This window comes from Periplaneta americana, chromosome 3 (genome assembly GCF_040183065.1).
Source record: "Periplaneta americana isolate PAMFEO1 chromosome 3, P.americana_PAMFEO1_priV1, whole genome shotgun sequence".
Lineage (NCBI taxonomy): Eukaryota > Metazoa > Arthropoda > Insecta > Blattodea > Blattidae > Periplaneta > Periplaneta americana.
Window position 1 is genome coordinate 115889775 of NC_091119.1, and position 20800 is coordinate 115910574.

General features: G+C 40.3%; 1 protein-coding gene across 1 annotated transcript in view; it reads right to left on the reverse strand.

The window, feature by feature from the left end:
• The window catches only part of LOC138695710 (fatty acid synthase-like), a 183340-nt gene extending 162826 nt beyond the window's left edge, over positions 1-20514 (reverse strand). The window contains exon 1 of the mRNA XM_069819825.1: positions 20319-20514. Within this exon, the coding sequence (XP_069675926.1) occupies positions 20319-20514 (196 nt within the window). The remainder of the gene's footprint in view (positions 1-20318) is intronic.
• Between the last annotated feature and the right edge of the window lie 286 nt (positions 20515-20800).

The following is a 20800-nucleotide window of genomic DNA, read 5'->3' on the forward strand; positions in this document are numbered from 1 at the left end:
AGCAAACGGACGTACAGTATCTGAGTGAAAATATGATTCAATATTGAAAGCTCTTTCTTCACTGGAAAACGCGGCCATATTTCTGGAACGTACTATACTCACTAACTCAATACTGTTTACTAGACCGTAAGGTGACTTTGCATATGCGGCCTAGGTTCTGTGTGGAGGACGCTTGAACTTCATTAGTAGAAGGAATGGGAGTGAAGTACATTAAAAAATCAGGTACAATAAAAAATGAAGTAAAATAATATGATGTCCCTATACAACTACCATAGAATGAATAAATGTGTTTTTTCTTCCTACTAAAAAATTTTATATTTTGCACATAGGAGTTATTGCAGGAACAATGAGAACATACCATCCGATGCTTCATAAATGTCGTTATCATTGTAGTCATTTTTGTTATTATCACTTTCACAACATCGTATAGTAGACTCGTCAATAAACTTAACTCCATTAATTATGATATAATATATTATTGTTTTATTTGATGTTCAGTCTAATTGACATATCACAATTTAAAAAAATTAATGACATTTACATATGTAAATGATCATTGGTATTATGAAACTTAAGCAAACGTTTTCGCCCTTCGGGCATCATCAGGCATTTTTTTTATACAATATCTTGTACATTTTATGTCTTGTTGTGGAATCTGTACAAACTAATTAAAACACAACTTATAATATAATGTTGAACCAACTATTTGAGATGAACTTGTGATGATTAACCATCTAAAATATAAAATACAGGTATAAAATTTAATACATAAATAAAATTGTAGCTGACCTGTCTGTCTTATATTTAAATTATGACATGTGAAATTGCAAACATGATAAAACTATTTGGTTCCTCTTTAAACTTCATAATAGCTTCCATTAGTTGAATATTTGTTGCGAGTCTTGGTCTCTGGTACATCACTCGTTTCTAGTGAAGTATTATTCAAGAACGCGTGTGCAGCACTGGGTTATCATGACGACAATTTCACTGAATCAATTTTGTGGGATTGGGTTTTATATTAAATTATGGCTGACCAAGACTCGCAAGAAATATTCAACTAATGGAAGCTATTACGAAGTTTAAAGAGGAACCAAATAGTTTATCATGTTTGCAATTTCTTATGTCATAATTTAAATATAAGACAGAGAGGTCAGCTACAATTTTATTTATATATTAAATTTTATACCTGTATTTCATATTTTAGATCGTTAATCATCACAAGTTTATCTCAAATAGTTGGTTCAACATTATATTATAAGTTATATTTTAATTAGTTTGCACAGATTCCACAACAAGACATACAATGTACAATATATCGTATAAAAATGGCTGATGATGCCCGAAGGGCGAAAACGTTTGCTTAAGTTTCATAATACCAATGATCATTTACATATGTAAATGTCATTAATTTTTTTAAATTGTGATATGTCAATTAGACTGAACATCAAATAAAACAATATTATATTATATCATATTGTATTGACTATCTGAATATCTTTCATCATGCTTTCCATTAATTAGTTTTGCACAACTAGGATGATAACTATTAATACATTGCACACAGTTTACACCATTAGCTAATTTTGACTTACAACGCATACAACATCGTGTAGAAACAGATCCGTTTTCAGACATTGAGGTTAAGACACGATACACGGACGGAGCAAGTACGGCACGTCCAGTCGCCACTGGAGACAGCTACCAACTTCTAGAGATGGCCGATATTTCACAAACCGATATTTTGTCACAGATAAACCTGTGACTGATGACGCGAAAAATCTGTGACAAAATATCGCTATCGAAATCTGCTCCGTATTCAGTACTCTGTGACTGATATTTTCTCCTCCACGTCGTGGGTTTGCGCATGCGCATGATACAATAACAGCAATCAGGCGGTAATATTTGATTATTTTTTCGTGATATTTTGTTCAATATTATTTTTTGCAAAGTGATGTTTTGTTGCAAAGTTATTAGCGGCATTATAATAATATAATCATGAATCTGACATTTTGTTTTCATAGTTAGTCTGTATATATGTTTTATAAATATTTTATGTATTCCCCTAGATCTTTACATTTTCATATAACTGTGAATTTATATTAACTTAAATAGATTTTCCACTTAATTTTTACGCAGTAACAATATTTTTTCAGTTATACTTTTAATTACAAACAGAATAGTTAAATGAGCCTACAACATTATTTTAATAACTTTACCTGTACTTCTCTCATTTATGTTTGATCCAGTTTTAATGTATAGCTCTAACACGAACAGTGCATGGTAGTATTATTTAAAATAATTAAGCTTAAAATAAAATTATTTGTAATAAGTTCATTATGTTTATGGTTATTAGCTCTTGGGAAATCGCACAGTGCTTCCCACATTCTAATATATACTAGACTGTGGTGCTTCCTAACATTGGTACTCGTGTGGGGTGTTATTTAACCCCACTTAATAGACGTAATCAATGTTCTAAACTTGATATTTAGTGATATTTGTCTAGGTATTGTTAAAATCATCAACTTGCAAGTAATTTTCAACTTTTAAATATAATAATATGGGGTAGTTAGTAAAAATTGGCAATTTTATAAATTCCAAAAAGATCTGACATCTAGCAGACACTGCTCCATCATATCGTTCTCATTGCTCTTGCACACTTTTAAAATAGGCCTACACTTACACTTAAACGGGATACATAATTAATTACATTTGAAAATAAGGGGTATCAAATATAAATCATGTTAATTCACTCTGTGTCACTGAACGTTATGCTCTTTGGAACTTCGAAGCATTTCTCACAAGCAGACAACAGTACCTACAGTATTAAAACCGAACGAGGCAAAACTGTCTAATATGGTGGGCAACTTATTTGGATAAACCAAACTTGAGGTAGTTTTCTTCGTATTCCTCTTATACACCTTGCATATACGAATCTATGACAGGTCAGGTTTTGTTAGTTTAAACATTTATTATGCCTAGATTACGATCAACGACTAAACTAGCATTAAGATAGTTCCCTTCGTACTCCGCGTATACACCTTGCATATACGAATCTGTGACAAGTTAGGTTTGGTTAGTTTAGCCTTTGTCATGCCTTGCATATATGATCAACTACATCTCCACAAAAAATCAAATTCAAATATTTTCACTTCCGAAATCACCGAAACTACCTCAGCGCTAGTTTAACCCGATCAACTGCATCTCCACAAAAAAAAAAATTCCTTATAAATGCAACGATTTTCACGTCCGAAATCGCCGAAACTACTTCAGCGCTATTTCATCATCTTATTATAAATGATGTAGTGATTACACGATTTAAATAATAACGCCATTGGTTACCAGTACTTTATCTTGTGTAAAATCCTGTCTGAACAACTGTTTTGTTTTGTAATTACTTTCCAATGTTTTTTCCGAATACTTATGTTTCGTTAATTTTTATTCTATGACTCAATATTATAATGTTAATGCACGACTTAAAATAATTTATCCATTATATTATATAAAATAAAAAGGATCAATTTTTAAACGATTAGGATAATCACATAACCTCAACTTCTCCATACCCAACTACATTTAAACATTATCAACTGATTCAATATCTATAATATAACCTCTTGGTACATGAGGTTAACTTTTGACATGTTACTGTTCAGTTAGGTAAGTATTTATGTGTTAATGGTACAAGTACATAATTTATTTGTTGGATTTCCCCATATAAATCACTGATGTGTGGCGTATATAGAGAAATCGTATGCACATTTTATTGCTCTTCAATATTTTCTGTTAATTTTTATCGGTGTGACAAAATATCGGTGTAATTCATGCATATTGTGCTTACATATTGATATAAAATATCGGTGGGTAATTCCATGCAAAACAGTATGACGAAAAACATTCATATCTCCAAATTTGTTATTCAACTCTTTATGTCGTATATATTAATCATGTACAAAATTATGTTTGCGACAGTTACCGTTTAAATGTAATGGGCATTTAAAATATTTTTATTTGACCGCACAGCTCTATTTTAAATTTGTTTTCTAACCATAAGAATAATTACAAAAAAAAATTTAAAGATATCGTCAGATAGCTTACAAAATAGGTTATTAAGATACTATAATTCAGTGTAGCTCTGAAAATTGTGTTTAAAGAAATTCAAAAACATATTTTAAAAAACGCCATTGCATAAAATCGAATATTTCAATCCACATGAAAAAAATAAACGACAATTTACTGAGCATTTTCATTAGGCTGTCAAATTTTCATAATGGGATCTTCAAAAATAAGGAAGTTATAAATTAAAACAACTTGCCGTGTAAAGGGTGATCTATGCCGCTGCACCATGCGCCATCACTGCTGCTGGTCACTGCGAGAAGCGTTTCCGCGTTGACGACCGGTGCGCGTCACACGTCTGATTTCAACTAGTTTCGGTACTTCTGATGAAGCAGAATAGGGTTTTATTGCTAACTGTGAAACCACACAGTGAACACTTCTTGTTCCGGGAACAGTCTTGAGGCCGGCACATCTTTGAGGATTTAGATTTTTTAACTACTTCTTCATGTTTTTCAATGAATGTGAATGACACAATAATTCCCTGTATATTGCATTTTGACCAATCATACAGTCCTTTAGGAGTTGAAATTAGAGTTCCTGGCTTTTCAGCGAGTCGCTTGATTGTACCCTTTACACTGTCACTGGGCCCTTTACCGTGACTATTTCCAAAGAAATGCCACTCCGCAGGTATTTGAAAATCGTGTTCATGAATGAGTAGATTAACGGAGTTTTTTCGTTCTTGTATTCGCTAGCTTCGCCATCACTGAAATCATATATTTTAGATATTTCGGCATGTATTTGTTTCAGATGTTCTATCATTTTCCTTCAAAAAACATGAACTGTTCCACTATCGTGAACTAAGCATTCTGAAATTACTAAAAAACAAAGGTTCTCTAAATTACCACCAACTGAATTCCTGTAATATACTGTGAATGGGTGTATTGTTGCTTGAGAAGTACACCAGTGATGTCCTTGTGTAGCATCCTGAATAATGAAACTGTAATTCTCTGAAAAATCACCAATGATAATGAACTCACAGGGCTTTATTTCATTTTTCAGCTACTTTAAATAATGTGCTTGGGACTTTCCAATGAAGTTGTGTACAGTATCTTGAATTTTTTAAGCCAACCAATGAAGTTATTAATGAAATTTACACAGTCACATTTCACTAAAATCATATTGGCCCTGTCAGTTGTCCATTCCTTGTACCAAATTTCTCTGTAACAATGACGTCATTATTTCTGATAGATTTCTGATAGATACATTTATAGTTCCTTACGTTCAGAAGCATATGCTTCTTCACTTGTTGAATTTCCCGCCATGTTTGTAAACATTCTTCTTCGCTTGTTCATTTGTCGATCTTACTTTCAGTCCCAGCAACTTCACTAATTATTTCAATTTTTTAAATCTTATGGCAAAAGCGTTCTCAAATAGCACCTACCACTAAATGCGGGACCTTTTTACACATGCTACTTGTCACTTTTCTTTTACAGACTTGTGACGAATGGTTTTAAAGTCCGAAAGTGTTGCAACACCACAGATGACTCCAACTTTTCGTCTTTAATTTAGGCATATTGAACACTTACAACTTACAATGACAGAACAGATCAAAATCGCCATCTAAACTGAAGGCAAGAAGTTACAATGACAGAACAGAACAAAATCACCCTCTAAACTGAAGGGAAAAAATTGCGCTGAGATTATAACAGGAAAAAAACAAACTTTCATGTAAAATCTATTAGCGTACAGTTGAGCGGATGTCGCAACATCTGGCATTTGTCATATCGATCGCTAAGCACGCGTGTGGGTGTCTGGTATGAGCGCGTGACGTAACACACTGCACGCGACTTTGATCCTTAATGGCAACATTTGCAATTCTAGTTTATTTAATATTTCCCAAAGTATTATAGATCCCATCGTAAAATTTTTGTAATAGATTAAGAAATTGTTTATCTCGTCGTAAAAATAGAGCATGGTAAAAAAATATTCGATTTTAAAATATTAACATTTCTTTATTTTACTGTAAGTTTTAATACATGCTCGAAGTAAAAATCCATAATAACTCAGAAGTAAGTTTAAATATATAGAGTCATCATTGTATTGGCACAATTTTTACGTTGATACAATGAAGCATGTCAATTTAATAATATTTTTAACAATAGTCTACATATCAACTCCCCGAATATTTCACCCTTCATTACTTTTCAAGCATTGGTGAGATGAAGTTCATATTAGGCCATTTAACTATTTATTATTATGACATTCATTTACTAGAATATTGAAAAAAAAATCCAGAACTTGACGTTAAAAATTTTAAAATTTTATATAGAATGACCCCGGTGTGACAAAATCATCGATAAAAGTCACAGATATTTAATTGCCACAGTCACAGTTGTCACAGATACTTGAAAATATCGTTTAAGCTCATCTCTACCAACTTCCATTGCGGCAGTGCTGCGCGTCTCTGTACCATTCTGACTTCCTGAGGCCAGGAAATCTCCCTAGACCAAGTCGCTACTCAGATTCAAATTCTTGTCACCTACTGTCTACACATTAGAAGCACTTTTAAATAAAACACTGAACTCGTATTGTCAATTTTGTGCACTCATAAATTGTTTGGTTTTCTTTAAGAGACATAACTCCAGTCTTCCTTATATGAAGTCGGCAGACTTAAAAGCGGAAGGAGGAGAAGAAAGTAGGGGATTGAGAAGGAGAAGGAAGAGAAGTGAACAAAATATGAAGAAATTATTTAGGAGAAGAATAAGTAAGAGCTCTGACAACAATCTGTATAGTGATGTGAAGGAATTTTGAAATTGCCAGTCAATGCCCCATTACCTGCTATCTTCTCATTTATATCTCAAATATTATTTTGAGTTTTCCCGTATTCTTTAAATCGTACAGAGCGTTCGCCTACGGGTGGGGCCTGGAAAGCGGCCTGCCTGCGGTGTCGCTTGCGGGAATCGTCTATCCGTAAGCTTCCACTTTCTATATTAATATCATGCACATGAGAATTTTTCTACTTAGTACTAACCTTGTTATAGGCGAAGTTGGAAGTGATGTACATCTGAATCCACACATTTCTGACATCTTTTAATAAAATTATCATTCGCATGAATAAGTTCGTCTTTGGTAATTTTCCTTTCTCTCTTGTTATATCCGCCTTCAATTCATCTATGCTGTGAAGAATATTCCTATAGACATTATTTTTTAGAGTTCCCCACAAATAAAAATCGCACACTGTAAGGTCGGTGGAACATCACTTTATATCGTTCATGGATTCATGGGCTGTTGCTGAATCCTGTTGGAAATACCCATTGATTTTCTCATCATCTGATAACATTTGGAAAAATGGAGCGAGTATTAGAGAGCGATATCTTTGTGCATTTACTGTATCCTGAAAGAAAATGAGCCCAATAATTCACTTCGCTGTAACAGCACACCAAACGCCAATGTTTTCGTCATGCGATGGAACCTCATGAATTAAATGGGATTCTCTGTACTCCAATACCTATTGTTCTGTGAAGCAATATGACCTCGTAAATGAAACCACGCCTCATCAGAAAAAATTATTAAATGAAGATCCACAATACCGTCCATAATACTTTGTAAAATCCAATTACAAAAACTGAACTCGTTTTTCATCGTCTCTATGCCGTAATTCATGCACGATACTCACTTTGTAGGGTTTTAATTTTAAAAGTTTAGCATCAGTAAAGTTTATGTTTTTGAAACACTAACTTCCTGTGAAACACGTCTTAGAGATTTATTAGGAGAGCGTGTAAATGATGCAGTGATTTCATCAATTTTTTCTCTCATCGTTTTCGCTTAGGAATTGTAGCATTTAGCGACCCTGTTGTCCTTAATTTGTTAACAAGACGTCTAACAGTTTCTCTACCGGGAACTGGAGCATTCGGTTATTTCACTTCTTCAAATTGTCTATGCACCTCTCTACATGACTCTGTTTTCACATATGCATCATACATAAAAACTCTTTGTTCAAGCGTGAATTTTGCGTTTTGCATTGTTCATAAATGTTACATTCAAGCTGAATATTTAAGCAACTGTGTCAAAAACTGCACTGTACGTAAAAATACTGCAATAGCGGACTCACACAGATAACTTAACGACCTTGATTGTCGAGCGTGTCTCAACAACTGCGTCGCGCACAAAGCGGCGTATCAGCACATGCCACTTTCCTGGCCTCATTCGTAGGCGAACACTCTGTATGTAATAATTATTATTAGGTACTAATATTACATAATTTATATTAGAAATTTGGAAGTCAAGTATTTCATAGTAGTTTCAAATTGTAATGAGTACGATTTTTCAGTCTGTCAAACTACAACTAAAACGAGAAAATGTTTAATAAATTAATAGACATGAGTGATAACTGAATGAGAAGTATATACAATATCCTCTAAATATAGCATATCACTTTTGCATTACATATAATGTACGTGAATATTCTAAATCCGCAGATATTTTTCAAACATTACATTTCCTATCAAAGTGTAAAATGGCTCCTTTACATTGTAAATTATCTTACAGGATTATAACACAAAGTATTGCCCTCAAAGCAAATGTGATAAACACAAAGATGCTATTATTTACATAAAAGATTAATGTTTTAGGTTCCAATGAACCATCATCAGATCAATAAATAGATCTAGAGAGAGAGAGAGAGAGAGAGAGAGAGAGAGAGTATTTTATGTTACAAACAAACAGTGATAATGTAGCCTATGTGAAGTAGAACGGAATACATGTTGGAAAGCAGAGGTACATAAAAATCACAAGTGAAAAGAGGGTTAAAATGAGTTAAAACATTGGCAATGAAATCTATATATAAGATAATAAGATTAAATTATTTAAAAATGGGATCTTGCAATTGGAGCAAGGGAGGCATTTAGCAGTGTCTTGAGACTTAGAGTCTTAAAATAACAAATACAATATGATTGTAAAATACATAACAAATTGTGGTATGAAGACTGAATATCAGTTCTAGTGTGTTGGCAGAGGTTGACATTAAAAAAAAAAAAAAGGAAGTGGATTTCCTGAATTAGATTCATAATAATGTGACAGCTGCAACGGGGTTCGAACACGCGTCCGTCAGGGCGAGCGGCAGACGAAACGCTGGTACGGGGAGCATCTGCATGCTGAAGGGCAGAGGGGGTGTATTACGTCAACGCGGCGAGGGGAGACTGCGCGCGCAACTGCTACGTGCGGAGTGAAGGGGGTCGGACCCTCCCGACTCTTCCAGAAGTCCGTCCGAAGTGGAGATATCCAGATAATTCGAGAGGACACCCGTAGAAATTTCTCGTAACTATGATTTTACTATAAAAGAAGAAACGCGAGCGAACTTGAGCGGTTTTCAGTTTATTCAGCTATTCAGTGAGTAAGCCAGAGCAAGCAAGCCAGCCATGTGTACCGGAGTTCGACTCGAGTGTGCGTCCGCAACTGTGTCAGCATCCGAAGGCCTGAGTTCGAGTGCAGTGGACCGCAGTTGGAGGGACCTGAGTTCGAGTGCAGTGAACTGTCTCTGAAGGTCTGTGGTTCGAGATACTGTGAACTCGAGTGACTGAGCTAGAAGAACTGTGAACTGAGAACTGACAGTTCTGATTTGTAAATAGTGCTTTGTAAATATTAGTTAAGATTAACAGTTCATTGTTGTTCGTAATAGTCCAAGTAAATTGTCATTGTCGTTTGTGGAGTGCAATAGCGAACGCTGTGTTGCTGTGCGGAGAGCAAATCCCATTGTTGACGAGAGAGGTGAATTGTAGAAAGGAATTATTGTTGCTTTAAATAAAAATTACATTGGTGTCAGAATCGGGACATTATCGACAAAATGGAGAACCAACAGCAGATCCTGGAAGCCATCAAGGAAATGAACAAACACATCAGTGAGGTGAAGAACGACATAAGTGACGTAAAAGCAAAAATGAAGAACGATATCAGTGAAGTAAAAGATAACATGAACGACATGAACAAGTACATTAGTGAGGTTAAGAACCACATAAGTGAAGTGAAAGGCGACATAAGCGGAGTGAAAGATGACGTCACTACGCAAATTGAAAGCGTTTCGGCCCACGTAGATGGAATTGTCGCCATCGTGAAAGACGAACTTAAGGCCGATTTGGATAAACTAAACCAGAATTTTACAACTATAAACCAGACAGTAGCCGAGTTGAGACAGGATGTAGACCATTTTGACGGAAAAATTCGCGCTCTCGAACGACGTCAAGAGGAAACGTGTGTGCTGATGGACCAACATGCTGTAAAAAACAAACACATCCTCGCGTTGGTGGATCGCCAGGCTAGAGAACATAAACAGATAGTTGCCGAGGAGGTTCGACGTGCCATGCAAGAAGCGGCCACAGAGTTGAGGACTCCATATAGTGGCCCTGGGGAACCATCACCTTCAGCCAGACATTACAACGTCAAGACGCCGAAGTTCGACGGAACGACGTCTTGGGCGATATTCCGTCGCCAGTTCGAGGCCATCGCAGAGCGCAATAGATGGACGCCAGCAGAGAAAACCACTCAGCTGCTGGCCGCGCTTCAGGGACAGGCGTCGGAGATTCTTCACAGCGTTCCAGAAGATGGGACAGCCGCTGAGATAATGGCGGCCTTGGAGGGACGTTATGGTGACCATCAACTTGCGGCAGCATTCAGGACCCAACTGAAAACGAGGGTCCAACAGTCAGGCGAGTCCCTGCAAGAATTCGCGATGGCGGTGGAACAACTTGCCCATAAGGCCCTCAGGGGCCTACCACCTAACTTCATCGCTGGAGAGGCGGCCTACACCTTCGGCAGCGGAGTTCGAGTCCCCGAAATCAGACAACAGCTACTCCTGGCAGAGCATCGTACCACCAACGCAGCTCTGGCGGCGGCCTTCAGGGTGGAGGCAGCAAAGTTGACGGCGAACGTCTCGACGTCGCACAGGATTAGGAGCGTCGCGGCGGTCGACGTCGAGGAGCCTGAACCGAAATCACCCGAGCGACGAAGACGAAGGGTGCCTACCTGCTGGTCCTGCGGCGAACCTGGACACCTGAGGAGGGACTGTGACCGATCTGGTCACAAACAGGAAAACTAAAAGGGGCCGATGCGATGAGGGGCACGTCGGCGCCATCATCACCATCCCCTCGGCTGATCTTGAAGACAGTTAACAGAAGATGCGACGATGGGCTGATTGCTGACGGATGGATAAGAGGCCGTCCATGCAGAGTACTGGTAGACGCCAGGGCGTCGCTCACTATCGCCAGACCGGAAGTCGTGCGTGGCCTACCTGGGAGGACGCCGCTGTGCCGGTATGAGCTACGTACTGCCTCAGGCGAGAACCTGCCCATCCAAAAAGAGATTTCCTGGATCTGACATTGGGAAAGAGGAGACTGGAGTTGTGGGTGTCCGTCGCCAACATCACTGAAGACGTCATCCTGGGACTCGACGCCATGCGGATCTTCGATGCAACGGTGGACGTCCGGCGCCGTATTCTCCGTTTTGGTCACGATGAAGTGTTCCTGAGGGTCGTCGAAGACCAACCCATGGCCAGCAAACTCACCCTGGAGAATCATGTGACAATCCCGGCAGGCTGCGAGATGGTGGTGACGGCAAGACTGGCGGACAGCCTAAGAGAAACCTGCTCCTCGATTCGCAGACAACGCTGATAGATGGTGTTTATGTGGTCAGATCCCTACTCCCGAATCAGAAGGTGGTACCGGTGAGGGTCCTGAATGTCACCAATCGGGACAAGGATGTGCCTAGTGGAACTGTACTAGGTAGCGTCGAGCCGGTGGTATCTGTGACGTCTCTAGCAGATAACGAGGAGTGTCACCAACCACGTCCAGATCTAGACCCATCACTGAAAGAGCTGGCTCGAGAATTGGCGGGGGATTTAAGCAAAGCAGGAAGAAGACAAGTCCACGATTTACTGACAGAATTTCAAGATGTTTTCTGTCTGTCTGAAAATGACTACGGGAGAACGGAGAAAGTTCAGCACCGCATCGACACCGGAAATGCTCGCCCAATCAGACAACCTCCTCGACGCGTCCCTCTAGCTAACCAGAGGGAGATTGACAGCCAACTGGAGGGCATGAAAGCAAGAGGAGTCATCGAGGAGTCCGGCAGCCCTTGGCCATCACCTGTTGTGCTGGTGAAGAAGAAGAATGGGGACCTGCGTTTCTGCGTGGACTAAAGAAGATTGAATGACGTCACCAAGAAGGACTTCTTTCCTCTTCCACGAATTGACGACACCTTGAACACCCTGACCGGAGCAGAGTGGTTCTCGACGTTGGATCTCAAGTCAGGATACAAGCAGGTGGCGCTACATCCGGAGGACAAGGAGAAAACGGCATTCCTTACAGGCCAGGGACTATGGCAGTTCACCGTTATGCCGTTCGGCCTCTGCAACGCCCCGGCTACATTCCAGAGACTAATAGAGTCCGTAATGAGAGGCCTGACATACGACACCTGTTTGCTGTATCTTGATGACGTCATCGTGGTCGGCAAGACTTTCGGCGAACAGCTGTTGAACCTGAGGAAAGTGTTCAAGAGACTGCGACAAGCCAGGCTGAAGTTGAACCCGAAGAAATGTCATCTGTTCCAGAAGAAGGTCAGCTACCTGGGGCACGTAGTAGGGACCAACGGAGTGGCCACGGCCCCGGAGAAGCTACTAGCCGTCAGAGGATGGCCGAGACCGAGGGACAAGCAGGAGTTGCGCTGCTTTCTCGGCCTCTGCACTTATTGCAGAAGGTTCGTAGCTGGGTACGCCAACATTGCTAAGTCTCTAACCCAGCTGACCGAGGAGAAACGACAATTCCAATGGACGGACGAGGCGGAGTCATCCTTCCAGTCACTGAAAGAGGCGCTCTGCACTGCTCCTGTACTGGGATACCCCATCCCTGGAAGGAAGTTCACACTGGACACGGACGCTAGCAACGTAGGCATCGGCGGAGTACTCTCTCAGGAAAACGACGGGCAAGAGAGGGTGATTGCCTACTTCAGCCGAACATTATCCAAGGCTGAGAGAAACTACTGCGTGACACGTAAAGAACTTCTTGCCATTGTGGAAGCCCTGAAGCATTTCCCAAAATATTTGTATGACCAGGAATTCCATCTGAGGACAGACCATTCTGCACTCACCTGGCTATTAGGCTTCAAGAATTTGGAGGGGCAGACCGCCCGTTGGGTTCAACGTCTGCAAGAGTACAACTTCACCTCTGAACACCGCGAAGGGAAGAAATATTCCAACGCTGATGCCTTATCACGTCGCCCGTGCCTGGATGGCTGCAAACACTGCCTGAAAGTAGGAGAGCGAGATGGCGCCCACGCAGTCCGAGCAATTGCCGCCCAGCCGAGCCCAGGATGGGATAACGCTGCCATAAGGAGGGAGCAGCTGGAGGACCCAAACATTGGACAGTTACTGCGTGATGTGGAGTCCGGCCGGAGACCAGTATGGGCCGATATCGCAAACCGTAGCACCACTTACAAGAGCTACTGGGCCCAGTGGGAATCCTTCACTGTAAAGGACGGTATCCTGAAGAGGTTTTGGAAGTCGGCCGATGGAAAGACCCGCATAGAACAACTCGTCCTGCCCAGGAGCAAGGTGAAGGAAGTGCTGGAGGAGACTCATGCTGGAGTGACTGGAGGCCACCTGGGAGCCAACAAGACGCTGGACAAGCTAAGGCAGAGGTTCTACTGGCTGCATCAGAGAACCGACACAGAACAGTGGTGCCGAAGATGCGACACCTGTGCAGCCAGTCGCGGAACAAGGACACGCAGCAGGGGAACAATGCAGCAATACAATGTGGGAGCTCCTTTTGAGAGGATCGCCATCGACGTTGCTGGACCGTTCCCGGTCACGGATCGCGGGAACCGCTACCTGCTAGTCGCCATGGATTACTTCACAAAATGGCCAGAGGTGTACGCGATTCCCAACCAAGAGGCTTCGACGGTGGCCGACGCGCTGCTTGACAACTTCATCTGCCGATTCGGGGTGCCCCGGGAATTGCATAGCGACCAGGGCCGCAACTTCGAATCCAACCTGATGGGAGAATTGCCCGAGCGTCTGGGGGTGCATAAAACCAGGACCACTCCCCTCCATCCACAGTCCGATGGTATGGTGGAACGCTACATCAAAACCGTGGAGCAGCACCTGCGGAAGGTGGTGCCCAACCATCAACGAGACTGGGATGCCAGAGTCCCACTGTTCCTCTTGGCCTACAGAGCTTCGGTCCACGATACAACAGGGATGACACCGGCAAACATGGTCTTCGGGAGAGAGCTGCGCCTGCCCTGCGATCTGCTGTTTGGCACGCCAACCAGCGCCGACCAACCAGCGACTGACTATGTGGCAGAACTCACCGAGATGTTGAATGGAGTTCACCAACTGGCCAGAGAGCACCTCAAGATGGCCAGCGACAGTGCGCTACGACAGATTAGCCAACTCTGCAGGATTCCAGGAGGACGACCTGGTGTGGCTGTATCGACTTACCAGGACCAAAGGATAATCACCAAAGCTGCAGCGTGCCTTGGATGGACCACACCGCGTGGTGACCCGGATCAATGACGCGGTGTACCGCATCCAGCTCAACCTCGAGGGAAGATGATGATGGTTCATCTGGACCGATTAGCAGCCTACCAAGAGACTGCCCAAGGACGAGCATCCCTAAGGAGGGAGCAATGTGACTGCTGCAACGGGGTTCGAACACGCGTCCGTCAGGGCGCTCGGCAGACGAAACGCTGGTACGGGGAGTATCTGCATGCTGAAGGGCAGAGGGGGTGTATTACGTCAACGTGGCGAGAGGAGAGTGTGCGCGCAACTGCTACGTGCGGAGTGAAGGGAGGACGGACCCTCCCGACTCTTCCAGAAGTCCGTCTGAAGTGGAGATATCCAGATAATTCGTGAGGACCCACGTAGAAATTTCTCGTAACTATGATTTTGCTATAAAAGAAGAAACGCGAGCGAACTTGAGCGGTTTTCAGTTTATTCAGCTATTCAGTGAGTAAGCCAGAGCAAGCAAGCCAGCCATGTGTACCGGAGTTCGACTCGAGTGTGCGTCCGCAACTGTGTCAGCATCCGAAGGCCTGAGTTCGAGTGCAGTGGACCGCAGTTGGAGGGACCTGAGTTCGAGTGCAGTGGACCGCAGTTGGAGGGACCTGAGTTCGAGTACAGTGGACTGTCTCTGAAGGTCTGTGGTTCGAGATACTGTGAACTCGAGTAACTGAGCTAGAAGAACTGTGAACTGAGAACTGACAGTACTGATTTGTAAATAGTGCTTTGTAAATATTAGTTAAGATTAACAGTTCGTTGTTGTTCGTAATAGTCCAAGTAAATTGTCATTTTCATTTGTGGAGTGCAATAGCGAACGCTGTGTTGCTGTGCGGAGAGCAAATCCCATTGTTGACGGGATTTAAGTTAAATTGTAGAGTGAATATTGATTGTTGTGACAATAAATTACATTGTTGTCTAGTATAAAAATGTACAATAAATTAATTCTGTAGTGCTCGGGAAAAGTGACACAAGTCAGTTTCCACAAACCTTTTTTGATATTTTATTGACAACTTACGGAACATCTGTTCGTTTGGAAAAAAATACATAGGTATTCCTCCCATTACAATAATTCATACAGAAAAAAATCAAATCGACATAAACCAGTGTAAGTTGTCAATAAATTATCAAAAATGGTTTGTGAAATCTGACTTATGTCACTTTTCCCAAGCACTGCAGAATTTACCGACGTCTTTTAATTAAGAGTTCAGGGAAAAAAGTGTTCATTCATTATCTTCTTCTGCTCCGAACTCTTCTCCCGTTCACCATTCCTTCCAATGCATCGTTCAGTAGACAGTTTTTCCTTAGCCTGTGACCCAACCAATTCCTTTTCTCTTCCTGATCAGTTTCAGCATCATTCTTTCTTTAACAACTCTTTCTAGCACAGCTTCCTATCTTATTCTGTCTGTCCATTTCATCCGCTCCATTATTCTCCATATCCATTTCAAATGCTTCTATTCGTTTTTCTTCGCTTCGTTGTAATGTCCATGTTTCTGCCTCATATACAATGCCACATTCTACACAAAGTACTTCACTAGTCTCTTCCTTAGTTTCTTTTCCAGAGGTACGCAATAGATGTTCTTTTTTCTTTTAAAAGCTCCCTTTGCTATTGCTATCCTCCTTTTGACTTCCTGTCATCTGCTCATGTTACTGCTTATAATACACCCTAAGTATTTGAAGTTACACACTTGCTCTACTGTCTGATTTATAATTCGCATGTTTACCTTCTTTACGCATTTTATTCTTCTTCCTTCTACTATTATCCCTCCCATGTTCTGAAAACAGTGTTTCACTAAATCCCCTAAGTAGATGTTGAACAGAGTAGGTGATGAGCATCCTTGATGTAGCCTACTCCTCTCCTTATTTCACTTCCCTCTGACATCTTCTCTTACCCTGACTTAGAGTCGTTTCATTTTCTAAGTTCACAAATTTACTATATACACATCCTTATTCTTCGCGAGGTATGTTTCGCCGATTGTTCGTAATAGTCCAATTGCATCCTTCGTATCTTGTCCCTTCCTGAACCCAAACTGCTCTTCTTCCAATTGTCCTTCCATTTCAGAAAAAAACGTCATTTCAGTATTCGAAGGAGAATGTTCGCCAAGTGCGATATCAGGATAATAGTCCTGAACTCGTTGCATTTCTTGGCATTATTTTTCTTTTGTATTGGCAGCAACAGTGTCTCTGTAAAATCTTCAGGCCATTCGTCTTTCTCATATATTTCGTTGCATTATGACAGAATTTCCTTCTTGTCTTCACCCACGTATTTAATTAATTACAACATTATGACGAAAATGTCTTGTTACAAAGCGCGTAAAACGTAAAATGTTGCAGAGTGAATTGTTCATATTGAGTATAAAAAAAGTCTAATACCATATCGGTGGGAACTTTATAGTTCCCGAAATAAAAAAAAATTTTTTCCTAAAAGTTTAACGTCGTCGTTGTGAATAATTACTATGCATAGGATCTTGATTTCTCGCAATACCAATAGAGAATTTAATAAAGAATATTTTTTCTTTGTATTTCGATAGAATGGACGGTTTTCGTGAACATTAAATAAAAATATTGCAAATTTGTTGTCTAACAAAACTAGACGCGGCAACCCTGATCAGCTGTTCTCGCTCCATACTCGTAGAGTTGGTAGTCAAGATCGTCTTGTCCCAATGCCGTTCCACACTTGGTTTCCGGGAGGATATTAAATACTGAAGAAAGTAAATTCAGTTATTTTGAAAGTGTTCGTTGAAAATAGCAAACGTACGAGTACATGTCAATATATTGTAAATAGTAAAGTAATTTTTGTGAAAATGCCAATTAAGATATTCTAAATAGTAAAGTCAGTGTTTGTGATAGTGCTAGTTAAAATAGTGTAAATAGTAAATTTAATGTTCATGGAAGTGCTGGTTAAAATTACTACGTTTTCATGGAGTATTCAGATCGATTTGAATACAGTTTCCGTATTGAATACGATGTTCCTGATCCCTGTTTTCATGGAATTTTCAGTACGTATTGAAAACGATCTGAATACGGAAGTTAACGAATACGGAAGCTAAAGTTTCGAAAGTAGTTATGTTGCCATCGACATGTTAGCATGTTGGTCACTCTGTAGACCTTAGCTATAAACATTAACGAGTTTTCGTAATAAGGAGCATGAAAACTCTGGCTGTTAATGAAGAATGATAATAATGGCTTTCAGGAAAATACAAAATATTATGTTACAACACTTTATCAACATACGTAATTGAGTTCGCTGTTTGTAAAACAGCTGACACATAAAAAAAAATGACGATCGATCACGCGCTTAGCGCATTGAGATCGTTCTGAATGTTATATTTGCGTTTTCATGCAAATTTGAATACGATCCAGTCGATCTGATCCAACTTTTTAGGTTATCGACCTTGAGAATGTTTTAAATCCCCGTTTTCATGGAATTTTCAATACGGTAATCATAGCTGCCTGCCAGCTGATCCGTAACATGGGCAGCGTAATTCCAACGTTTTGCAAACGGGGTCTATAACGACTGACAAATTTGTTGACAGGGAAGAGCAGATTTTAAATTTGGTCGAGAAAAATCCGGGCCGAAGCGCTCGCTTCATTTAGCAATACGTAGCCTTTTGTATACATCTCACGTTGGATGAGTTCAATGCCTCCGTGCGGAATCTTGGGCATTGCGATATTGCCAGCGTGCTTAAACTTTTGATGCAATTATTCAATTAACCATTACACTTAATCTCAAAAAGTGTGTGTATACACACACACACACACACACAGAACCTTCAACTGGTCAAGGCAGGCGGGCCGGTCTCTATAGCGGGAAAACCCAGTGGTTTTGTGCGACCCAGCAAGCAATTAATATTAGTTTCTCTTCTGTAAGGTGTGTACATGTTTGGTCAATTTTAGTTTTCATTTAACGTATTTGGTGAAATGTGCTCTGTTTAAGTTTAAATTTATGATGGTATTTACCACTGAACAGAGGATGCTTTTACTCTTCACGTATGCGAAGAAGAAATCCTACGAACGTTGTCGTCATAAATTTCGTCGTCAATTCCCTGATGCAACTGTCACAAATAAGACCACGATTTCAAGACTGTTCAGGAAATTTTGTACCACTGGTGCAGTTTTAGACAGGAAGAAAAATAAGAGACTTGCTGTACCAACAGAGGAAAAGCTTGATGGCATCGGAGCACTCTTCGGGGTGAGTCCCAAAATATCTATCTAGCTGCACCGACGGGTGTGTCTGTAGGATCGGCCCATAAAGCTACAAAATTGTTACATTTAAAGCCTTATAAAATTAGAAAAGCTCACAAACTGAACATTCCTGATCAAAATGTTAGAATTATTAATTTCTGTAACTGGCTTTTAAATTCCATACACGATGGCATAATCTATCCCGAACTGTTGCTCTTTACCGATGAAGCATGGTTTAAGAGGATGAAAATGCACAGAATAAACGCTATTGGAGTGACAATTCCCATGTGTTTCATGAAGCATCCTCTGCATGATGTTAAGGTTGTGTGTGATCACTTTCAGAAGAATAATCGGGCCAATCCTCCATTATAACACAGTAGATCCTCATCGTTACGCCAATGACATATTGTCTCAACTTTTTAACAAATGAACGAGGACGAAAAAAATTATGGATGTTTATGCAAGACAATACAACAGCCCATACAGTCGAACGATCTATGCAGGAATTAAGGCGTGTGTTTGGTGACCAAGTGATCATTAATTAGCCCCCGCGTTCCCCGAATCTTATTCCATGTGACTTTTATCTTTGGGGTGTGTTAAAACATGAAGTGTATGTATGAACAATTCTCATACACTACAGAAACTTCAAGAAAATATTTGGGCTGTGATTGCCAGTATTTCAAGGTAGGAATTGGATCGCATATTTCAGCATCTTCGCCGCTGTGAATGTTGTATTGAAGTTGGCGGAGGTCATTTTGAACATCTTATGTCTTAAGGTAAGGAAATAAACACAATTCAAATTATTTTACAGAAGATAAATTAATACTAGTCCCGCGCCGTGGCGTCGTGGTCTAAGGCATCCTGCCTAGGACTCGCGTTACGGAATGCGCGCTGGTTCGAGTCCTCATGGGGAAAGAAATTTCCTCATGAAATTTCGTCCAGCATCGTGATGTACTTGGGAAGATACGATAGGTAGCGAAATCCTGTTACACAAACCAGCTATAACGGCTGGTGAGGGATTCATCGTGCTAACCGCACGATACCTCCATTCTGGTTGGATGATCGTCCACCTCTGCGTCGGCATGTGGCCGTGAGGCCAGCAGTCGGTTGGTCGGTATTGGCACTTCGTGGGCTTTAGTGCCACGGATTATTATTATTATTATTATTATTATCATTATTATTATTATTATTATTATTATTATTATTATTATTATTATTATTATTACTGCTACTATTATTATTAAATTAATACTAAATATGGGTAGAAAGAACGCCCCTTAGCAGTTCAATTACCGCACAACGCCGCTGGGTGTTACCGCTTGAGGGTACGGTCGGCCTGCTGGCGCATGGGTTGCATCTTAAGTTGAAGGCGCTGTATATATTATATATTTTATCTTCCTAACACTTATGTTTTAAAAACGGGTGGCACTTCTTATGCAAATCGCAAAATAACACATTTTTAAAATCCCAGCGACTCTTTCACATCTGCCGATATTTTTCATCCGAAACCAATTCCGCTTAACACTAGACTACTGACCAAGTTTCCAGCGCCCGTTGTCGTCGGTGACCATATCTACTTTGTTGAACAAGTTGTCGCGGAACTGAGATACATTCTCAGATCGAGGAAATTGCCCAGCTAATCCTGAGATGACGATCGTCTGCTCTGGTAGCGGCTGTGCCGTCTGAGTAAAGGCCAAGCCGTTTTGTGTCACGCCTTTTTCTTGCGGAGCCATGTTTCACTGCGAAACAAGAATTAAGACATGTGAATCTGTGCATCAATTAAAAACACTAAAATTCTTACAAGTGATTGAGGAAAGATATATACATAGAAATAACACTCACATAAATTTAAAAAGATCGATATATACATATATATATATATATATATATATATATATATATATATATATATATATATATATATATACATACATATTCAGGGACATCATTTTATTTTTACTAACATTTTTAATATTAACCTGGCTATACCTTTGGCTTAAAGGTTGTGAACCGGAAACA